This window comes from Montipora capricornis, chromosome 1, assembly GCF_036669925.1.
Source record: "Montipora capricornis isolate CH-2021 chromosome 1, ASM3666992v2, whole genome shotgun sequence".
Classification (NCBI taxonomy): Eukaryota; Metazoa; Cnidaria; class Anthozoa; order Scleractinia; family Acroporidae; genus Montipora; species Montipora capricornis.
The window spans coordinates 1,545,343-1,556,127 of NC_090883.1; the positions used below are offsets into that span (position 1 = coordinate 1,545,343).

The 10,785-nt window shown below is 39.6% G+C and overlaps 1 protein-coding gene across 1 annotated transcript in view; it reads right to left on the reverse strand.

Moving 5' to 3' along the window:
• Positions 1 to 260: 260 nt before the first annotated feature.
• Positions 261 to 10,785, reverse strand: part of LOC138050641 (uncharacterized) — a 19,004-nt gene continuing 8,479 nt past the window's right edge. Inside the window, exons 2-5 of the mRNA XM_068896947.1 lie at positions 8,018 to 8,238; positions 7,306 to 7,396; positions 5,421 to 5,570; positions 261 to 769 (exon numbers count right to left, since the gene is read on the reverse strand). Coding sequence (XP_068753048.1) covers positions 261 to 769; positions 5,421 to 5,570; positions 7,306 to 7,396; positions 8,018 to 8,238 — 971 coding nt within the window. The remainder of the gene's footprint in view (positions 770 to 5,420; positions 5,571 to 7,305; positions 7,397 to 8,017; positions 8,239 to 10,785) is intronic.

Genomic DNA, 10,785 nt, shown 5'->3' on the forward strand with positions numbered 1-10,785 from the left:
TGCAGAAGTAATTATGCCCCTTACGTTTCACCTGATTGTAAGAATTGCGGCATAAACTTACGGTTTTGTAATAAAATGTTAAAATGGTATTGTGAAATACTATATAAAAAGGTATTTTCACCCATCGCTTAATTAAGCCGTCAAATTCACACTCACAAGAAATAGCGATAGCCTTTTGACGACTACAGTACTTACATTACTTACGATACGGATTTCTTAAGCTACTGACGATTCAGTATTCTCTATTTGCTACAATAGAGCTAGCGAACAAATATTTTCCAAAAATCTCCGGCAGATACTCCAATGACGTAGTCATCACATTCCCATCTGTTGTTCGGCCTAAGTAACCAATGAGATGGGCCGGGTTGAAAAGCAACATGGTCATACAATCTGGTTTCGTCATCGCCGGGATGTCCCCATTTTCCCTCATACCACGATTGGCAGGCGGCCGCTAATATCGAGTTGTCATTTTCCATTTGCACGAACGATCCACACGAAGAAGGCCTTACATCCGTCTGGCTAGTAAAGTAGCGCACTACAGATTCGCCGGAGCTGTTAGTAACTGTACCCACGTGAAATATGCGCCCCCCTTTTTTACTGCAATAGAATCTTATTTGTCTGAAAGGCAAGTGTGCGAACAACTCCTTCGACGCGGTCTTCGAAAGGACCATCTCATCGCTTGCTATTCCGCGGTAGGAAGTCTTTACCGGAAGCATGGTTGGGGGAGTTGAGCTCTTCATTACAATGTTTGAGATAAGCAGCCATCCCCCTAAAACGAGAATCACATCAAAAGGTTAGCGTAGAGGTAAGTTAAAGTGGAGTTTGGATTCTTGTTTTTCTCCTAAATTTATCCAAAAAATGGCAAACGTTTTGGACAGGATTCTACAAAATGCTTTGAGAATTTGTTGGTCTGCTGATCAAAATTCGTCAGTTGATTTTTCGCAATAATCGGAGACGCGGCCAGTCAAACGTACGCACTCACACAAAACGACGGGATGAGTAAAATCAAGAGAAAATGAGGGGACAGAGAGGAAGGCTCAGGGTGTTGGCAGGGATATGTCATGTCCGCGAAAGTTATTTTTAGACGGGAGGAAGTCTTTGTTCTAGCGGAAGTCTGTCTTCTGAGACGTTCGCATGCAGACGTTAAGTCCACATCGCCCGCCATTACATGAAATCTTTGCTTTTCTTTCAAACATCAGACCGAGATTGGCCTACATGCGGACGTCTCGGAAGACAAACTTCCGCTCGTCTAAAAGTAACTTTTGTGGACACGACATATCCCAAGGGCTGGACCGGGAGCCTCCCTCTCTGTCCCCTCATTTTCTCTTGGTAAAATCCTTGGAAATATACTCTAACTTTTCACGGAACAGTTGTTTCCAACCTGTGAAGTTCCCATTGATTGAGGACACACGATAAACCTCCCAATGTAAAATCTCCGATACAGACTCAGTTGTGATCGATTTCCATTTCCCCCTCGACTCATCGTATCCTCCCCGATGAAAAAGAAAGCTGGAAGCATAGGCAACAGAACGTGGGGGTGATTTTAATTCAGAGTTTTGTGTGTGGCTACCGGTCGAGAGAAATTCCCTTAGACACAAAATAACATCTTCCCTGAATGAAAGTTGGGAAGGTTATCACAGTTAGTTGAGCATCGATATGCAAATCACATTTAGCAGTTTGAACGAGATTAGCACCCAAGACCACGCGGTTGCTCTACCAACCTTTGGGAGAGGGCAAGTACAAAACACAGGTCACAAGTCACAGGTCTCTGTTTTACCAATACAGAAACAACCCTAACCGTTTACCAATGCTAACAATTGGCCTAAAAACTCTTGAATGTTTAGGATTCTTTCGGTATTGGTAAAACAATGGACTGTGAGTTGTGACCTGTGTTTCAACCCATCCTCTACCTCTGAAATGACTATTATCGACAAGTCCTTAGTTTCTCTAAATTGACTATTATCGTCAATTTAGGACGCTTAGCGCTTGGTAGGGATTATGGGAAATTAATATATATTTTTAAAATCCGAACCCCAATGTCTAAACTCGCTGGACTCGAACCTGGGAATGTTCGATTATTAACCCTTTCATTTAACCACTGGACTATCGCATCGCTAACTGCCTGAATTTTTTTTTAAGAATATGTCAATATATTTTTTCTTCCGAATGCCGCTGTAAACATGTATTATCAACGGCTAAAAAACAAGTTTAAAAAGGAGAAAATGTCGGTTACCAAACCTTAAGAGAACGCTAACGATTTTAAAATCAAGTACTAGACTTAACCACCATTCAGGAATGATTTTATCTATACTTATTAGATTTGATAAATAATCGGTGCAATTGTCAGCCAGTTGATCTTTAGTTGTTAAAGTGCCCCTGTGACCATAAAATCAATTCATATTTTTCTTTGGATTTCAAAACTATGTTAACAAAACACTAAGTGACCCACGTTTTAAGCCTTGATTTCAAAAAGACACCTCTTTATTTTAAGGTGATTCCCTAGTATTGCACTGCGCATCCTGTTCTCCGCATAACACAGTGTAAGCCCCGTTCGTATTCAGGCATGGCTAAGAGGCTTTATGGTCAAATTTCATGGCTCTTTGTCTCACAAGTCTCAACGGATATTTCTAAACAAAACAATGTTTAAATTTAACCATAAAGACTCGTACCAATGTGTGAATATTGATATATCGAACGTGGTCAAAAACATTTCAAAATGCCGACCTTTCGTGAGGGAAAGCTCGCTAGAAAGAAGAATGGCCGTTTTCAGAGCACAGCAGTAAAGAGCAAAACAAGAAACGTTTTGGACTCTCACAAAACAAAAAGTCGAGTGATAGCCTTGATAATGCTAAAGAAGATTTAAGTCCGACTGTGAAAGTGAAACCGCGCTATCGGGGAGACGTGTTGTCGAGGGGTCGAGCTTGGTTTGCTTTCTGTTTTCTCCTAAACGAGGTTGGTGACCTATCTTTTTTTTGGCATAATTTTATTCTCTTACTCATCTTCTTTGCGCTGTAAAAAAATTACAAAAAATTTACGTCAGAAAAAAAAGTTACAGGAAAGATAGTATTCGTAGCCATCACTCGTGGACACAAAATTGTCTCCTCGAGATCACGCACCCGAAGAACATTTGTAGTCAGTGCCTTTTCAAGACTTGTGCCTGTGCCATAAAACAAACATTAAATTATTCCTTTTGAGCAACACAATTCACCTGTTTTGTTATTTCAAGAATTACGTCAAAGCTGTGCTTCCTGTTCGTGCAAAACGTAGCCTGAACCGATGGAATAAACTTGTCCTTGATAGATGAAGGCGCAATGATTAAATGAGTAACTTGAGCAAGTTATGTCTCTCAAACGAGCTTGGTGACCTACTTTTTTAATTGCACATTTCGAGCCACCATAATATAGGGAACAATCGAGAAAAGTTTTAAAAAAATCTTACGACAACTTCTATTACTAAGGAATTACCTTAACTGTAATTTTCCTATTTAATGATTCTAACATTATGTTCTTGAGAGAGCTGGATCGAGGAGAAAATGACGTCAAAGGCTCACTAGTTTAAGAATGCAATACGTGTGTACGCCGCAGAATTAATATGCAGCTCGCGGGTTTTGGGCTTTCAGACTTTCAAACTCACGCTTTGCATATATAATAAGCTGTGTTTACACGCTGAAATTTTAAGCTCGTGAGCGTCTGGCGTCACTTTTCCCTGGATCCAACCCTCTGAGGTTCAATCGGTCAGTTTTGAACGTGAGTAATGGCGGACCGTGAAATCCAAAACTTACACTCAAAGTAAACGGCCTTTGGATAAAAATCAAAGCTCAAAATTTTGCCAGTCAGGTGTTAAGCAAACACACTTTCAAAATCTGAAGGAAAAAAGGAAGTGGTTTTTTTCGATCACAGGGGCACTTTCAGTCCGGGTCCAAATCCCGTCCAGGGATGCATCTGCTGCCACAAGTCCTGGGACAGAGTAATCTGAATTGACGATAACAGTCAATCCAGGCAAAATTACGAATTGTGGATAATCGTCATTTCAGAGGTAGAGGATATGTTGTGTGTTTTGTACTTGCCCTCTCCCAAAGGTTGGTAGAGCAACCGCGTGGTCCTGGGTTCTAATCTCGTTCAAACTGCTAAATATGAGTTGCACATCGATGCTCAACTAACTGTGATAGCCCTCCCAACTTTCATTCAGGGAAGATGTTATTTTGTGTCTAAGGAAATTTCTCGCAACCCGGTAGCCACATAAACCTCTGAATTAAAATCACCGACACGTTCTGCTGCCTATGCGTCCAGCTCTCTTTTTCATCGGGGAGGATACGATCAGTCGATCGATGTACGAGGTGAACGTAATGATTTCTTTTTTAATATATTCCGCAGTTCAAAAAAATATTCCTTACAACTTATTAAGGTAAACGTGGTGTATTGCAGTCTCGCCTCTCAATAGTCCTGATAGACCTTTTGTGACCACTTTGCTGCGATACATTTGGGATAGTTTTAATTGATCGAAGGAAATTTACTTGATCATGCATGACTCTTTCATAAGAAAAGTAAAAAATAAAACGAGAAAAATCTTATGGCTGTATTTATCAGAATGACTACAAAAGCCATAGCCTTAGAAGTTTGCTGTGTGCGACTGTTGATTTCCATAGCCACTTCGACAATAGGGCCGTTTATACGAGAGAAAATAAGCCGCGAAAGGAACTATTTATAGAGTATAAACTCCCTGGCCAGGATAAGCCGCGACTTGAGGAAGCCGTGAACGTGGATTTTGTACCATTTATACGGGGTGTTCGCGGCTTACGTAAGCCGCGGCTTATTTTCTCTCGTATAAACGGCCCTAATGTTGTCATCAATAAGAGGATAGACGCATAAATAACTGAAGTCAATTTGTTATATAGAAACACCCTTATCAATTATCAGGAAAATAAGTAAACAACGAGGCGAGCACGCAAAAGTATCTCTTGGCAAGCTATCCTTGCTGCTTCCTTTATTGTTTTGTGTTTTCTGGTTATGAAAATGCTTAGACGGATGTCTGGGGTTACTCAACTGGATACGATCCGGAATGAAATGATCAGAAATAACTGAAGGTCACAGAGGTATCGAAGAAGATTCAAGAGAGAAGACTGTCATTGTTGAGCTTTGTCACGAGGAAAGACGAGAGTTGTGTAATGCAATACTGTATGTGGAAATGGACTTGAAGGCGAGACAGGAAGAGGAAGGCCAAAACGGAGTTGGAAGGCGATCATCAGGAAAGATATCAGGATAAAGGACGTCAAGGTAACGAGTGGAGAATCCGAAGCGAGTGGAGGCCATCGCCCAGAAATGCCGACCCCACATAGAAGAAGGAGGAGGTGTGTGTAAAAAAATAAAGAAGAAGAAGAAGATTTGCGATCTCTATCTCAGTAGTAACAACGTGTCTCTTACCTCCGTTCGTTGTCATGTCACAGTACACTTTCAATGGGTTGCCAGTGTTCTTAGGGTCGATCCAGTACTTTCCGTCTCCAAATGAATCTCCAGAATCCAGGATGTCTTTGCAGGATTGGGCAGGCAGATGAGAGTACAGTCCTCGTGTCGCTTTGTCATAGAACAAGACATCATTACCAGTTAATTTTGTGGTAGAATATAACTTACTTTATTGAAAAATTGATAGAACAAAAGAAATTCAGTAAAAAACAAGAAATAAAACAATCTGGCGAGAGTGGATCCACTACAATGTGTGGCTTCGCCTTGCGCGTGACGGAAATAATTCGCTTTCCGGCAAATCGAAAGTTAAATCTTTAAGACTCCCCAAAGGCGGCGTTAACTATTACTGAGGATCGAAATTTTACTTCATGCTCATTACAAGACCAAGCTAAGTTCTCATCGGCCGACAAAGATACACCGGTAGTGTGCTCTCACAGTGCACGCTCTTTTTGCCTTTTATAAACGTTTTGTCGTCCGATCTTTAGAAGGTACTTTAAATTTTCTTATAATTTTAGAAATTCAGTGGTTTTCACCCACGTGACAAGGCGGTCATGCTGGATGGCAACGGAGCGTTTTCACTCACGTGACCAGCAGATATAGTGGATTACTGAAACAAAAGAAAGTATTTGGATAAAAATAGAGTTCAAATCTCAGAGGATTAGTTTAGAACGCCAACATGGCTGCCGTGACGTCGTGTCAAAACGCTCTGTACAACACAAATTCCTTTCGCAGAATTTGCGTAATAATTAACAATTATTCCACGAGCGTGCGTTTGATAAGAGATAACAATCATATCCAACAAGCGCGAGTGGAATAATTGTTTTATTAAAAACGCGCAGAAATTATGGATAGATCTCCCCTACTTTACATTTTATTTTGTATTCCTGCAGGAATCATTCGGGAAAGCTCGCTAGATCATCCATGATTCGTCGATTTTTGAAGTGAAGTCACCGGCTTTTCAGTATAAGCACATATTTTTTCGTGAACTCCATAAAAGAATGCGTGAGTCCAGTGTTGTCTCTAAAATGTACTTATCATAAACACCTGAAATTCCTACGAAGAAAACTTAACCATGAACATTGTCTCAGTCATATATATTTTTCCGGTTACGGCCCTGTAAGCTTCTATGAGGGTTCCTTTGCTTACATCTTTTTTGCCTCATTAGAGTAAAACCAAAACCAAAGTAATTACTTTGGCCAATCAAAAAGGACGGAGGCAATCCAGTAAACCAATCAAAACTCGAAGTAATTACACGTAGCCGACACAAAGCGCGGGAAAATGTGCACGCGCGAGCCACGATTGGTTTTGGTTTCACTTGTGATTGGTTGAAAAAGCGGCGCGAGAACTTTGAACCAATCACTGAGTGAAGTAATGCAAGACCAAAGCAATTCGCTTATTACTTTCGATACTCAATTGAAAACCGCTCAAATTAGTGAGTGAGCCAAGAATAAAATACTGAACATTGAAAGTGCATTGCATTATGGCGGAGTAACAGCAGTTATCTCTGATATATACACTGTATACCGTAAGATATTCTCTGAGCAATGATGCTCCAAAATTTTATGGAAAATGTGTGGGATCATTTAGCACTTTTGCCACCCAATAATTTATCTGGTTTTGATGGCTAATAACCCGCTCGTTATCCGAACTTAAAGAACTAAAACCTTCGTAATCTGTAAGTTTTCATGCCGCGGCGGTGGATGGAGTCACTTCTTGAGCCAACAGGTTAAACAGTTCTCATCTTAACAGTCACACGAACCTCAGCTCAAGCTTTTGACTTTCATGAGAATTTTTACCAATCAACTATGTTCTCACATTAGTTACTTTCTCCTAAAAAGCGACTCACGTTGGCAACGCTTTCCTTTGTAGCCAGTATGGCAATGAGTGCTATCCGTATACTTCCTTCCCTTTTCATGAGAAATATCGACGCATTTCACCTGAAAGCATACAAAAATTTATGTTTTTTGAAAGGTCCTCGGTTACTATTTGCGCGTCTTTGAGTAAAAATTCAAAGGTGCAATTCTGGCAATCGGCAATTCAAACATTCAATTTAGCTCTTCCAACCTTCAATTCAACAATTCAAAAATATAATTCGGTAATATTAAGCAACTCAATTCAATTAGGCCAAAGGCCGTTAGCTTTAATCTATGTTTAGGGTTCTTTCTGTATTGGTAAAACAATGGCCTTTGACTTGTGACGCCAACTGAATACTTGAACTGCCGAATTGAATGTTTAAATTGTCGAATTGAAAGTTTGAATGATGTGTTTGATTTTTGATACTAAAAAAACGCACCTTATTTACATCCCCGAGCCGCAGCCTGTGTGGCTTAGTTGTTATCAATCCCGCCGCTCAACTCTGCGACCCGGGTTCAACCCTAGCCTACGTGGAGTTTCAGTCAATCTCAATCTGATCCCGCGGGTTTTTCTCCGGGTTCTCCGGTTTTCCTCCCTCATCAAAATCAGTTCTCAGTCAATTACATCCGCCTATGACAGGATACCTTGATCCTTCTCTTTCGTTCAATTAAATGAATAAACTTTCCGTTATTATTTCAACTGACCTTAATTGAGCCATAGTAGTTGGACCCTTTTCTCGCTTTAAAATCACTGGGTTCCATTTGCCGTGTTATGTTGCTCAATTCACAGACGCGTTTGTTCGATTTACCAGTAGCGGGATGGACGTTGAATGACTCGCACATCTTGGTATCGATGCATTTCACCTGGCATTCAAACTCGTCACCAACAAAATCTGAACTTATGTTATGACCAACCAAAGCGTGATCTAAGGAAATAATTAAAGACTTAGTCTCTTAAGTATGCTGTCTATTATGAGTTCTCGTCTTTTTTTTCCTTGTAATTTTCCTCATTGTTTGGGATACTTTAATAAGGCTATTACCAAATAAGGCTATTTTAACTTTACATGGTTGTTCCCTTCATTCTAGCCAATCGAAATAAGCAACATAAAGTTGATCCCTTACCTCACGATTACAGGCCCTTTGGTGTTCCTAGATATGTCGGAAAGAGGGAGGGACTTCAGCCAACCGCTTCGAATTTCTTTGCTGAGAATGCTTTAATTTTCAAATGTATTTTGGTGTGAATCACCGCAAGAACAAACTGTCGGGATACTTTAAAACAACACTGACAAACACATAACAACCAAAGATTCGAATCATTTCTTTGGAAACCAGGAGAATTCATACTTTTTAAAGTGCCCTTTTCATTTTTTACCGACAAATTTATAGGTTTCTGGCAGACTAGTTTGTGTAACCGAAAAACAGAGGAAATACTCATTGGAATTTAGACAGTTAAGCTCAGTTAATTCTATGTGGCAAATTTATTTGATCGTGTAGATAGCACAACAAATAATTGTTGACAAGTCGCAGTTAAGTGGGTCAGCAACGCCATTGGACAGCAGAGATAAAGTATGAAGCAAGGCGAGGTTGCCTGTTTGTTCTCTAATGGCGCTAACCAAGAGACACGCTACCTTTTATGTGACGAGTCGTTATTTATAACATAAAAGCTAAAGCCCCGTTTACATGAGAATTTTTTACGTGACAATTTTTGAGTGACAACTTCTATTTGCTCGGGTAGACAAGGAAATTTGGCCAATTTTTTGTGACGACTGTATTTGCTGAACGCCATTGGAGAACGACCAGGCGACCTCGCCTTGTTTCTGCTTAATCTCTGCTGTCCAAAGGCATTGCTGACCCACTTAACCATTATTTGTTGTGCTATCTATACGATCAGATATATTTGCCACATAAAATTGTCACATATTAAAAAAATACCGATGATGCGTATAGCGATTGATCATGCGCCAAAATAAAACAAACAGGTTTGACAAGTCGAAACTGGACTCACCCATTCATTTCCGGTTGGATGAGTAAGTCGAAGGAAGTCGAAGCGGTTGGTAGAGGTCACCTCCTCTTCCCGACTTATCTACGAAGATAAGTAAAGTAAAAGGCCATTTCCGAGTTCATGTCTGTCTCCTCCTCAAAGCGAGTCTAAGTGCAAAGTTTTTGTGATGGTAATTAGTTTACTTTACATATGAATGAAAACTATTTTTCATGAGAGAAACTTCGCACTCAGGCTCGCTGTAAAGAGGTGGCAGACTTAAATTTGGATATGGCCTATGCAGGTATTTTCTAACGCCTTCAATCTCATCAATGAGCTCGTTCGCATTGAGAAAAGGGCGATCTCAATCATCATGCCCGGCACGAGCTACAATAATAATAATAATAATAATAATAATAATAATAATAATAATAATATCGCTTTGATGATCCATACGATGTTTTTGAAATTCATTTTTAATCAAGACCTGTTTCGGATGAAACATCATCCATCGTCAGCTGTACAATGAGAAATAAACTAAAGTTGAGCAATAAATAGTGTAGCAAAGTGAGATATAACATCGGGTTATATAACTGATATAACTGCGGGTTTACGATCGCGAGTCATTTACAAGTTTTCATGTGCAGGCTGTAATGCCTGTTATATTGGTGAAACCAATAGACACTTCGCCACTCGCATCCGTGAACATCTCGCCTCCGACAAACATTTCCATATCTTTAAGCACTTGAGAGGTTTTGAAAATTGTCGCTCCCGGTGTTTACAGGCCTGTTTTAAAATCCTCGACTCTGCTTCCACACGTTTCCAATTGAAAATTAAAGAAGCCATGCATATCCTTTGGGAGCAGTCATCTTTAAATTCCGAAGTCAAACATCTTAATTTATCCCTTTCATACTAATTAGTCTCTTTTCTTAGCTTAGTTTTTTTCTGTTTTGGTTCGTGGTTGTTCTGTTCTCGCCTTCATACTTAATTATTCATGTTATATCTCACTTTGTTACCCTATTTATTGCTCAACTTTAGTTTATTACTCATTGTACAACTGACGATGGATGATGTTTCATCCGAAACATGTCTTGATTAAATATGAATCAGTTTCAAAAACATCGTATGGATCATCAAAGCGGCGATATCTTACTTCGTGCTGCTACGAAGTTTCGGTAATAATAATGATAATGATAATGATAATGATAATGATTTTAAGTAGGCATTTATATAGCGCCTTCATCCAATGTCCAAAGGCGCTTTACAACAATAAAAATCAAAATTAAAAACAAAGAAGCTAAAGAAATGCTAGTACAAACTAGATCAAAGAAAAAAAAACCTGTCAATAATAACTATGCTAGTCTTAAGCAAATAAGTCTTAATTAAGCTTAGATTTAATCACATTCACGTCAGGGCTCAACTTTATATCTAGTGGCAAATTATTCCATAATTTAGGAGCTACAACGGAAAAAGCTCTACCACCATAACTCTTGAG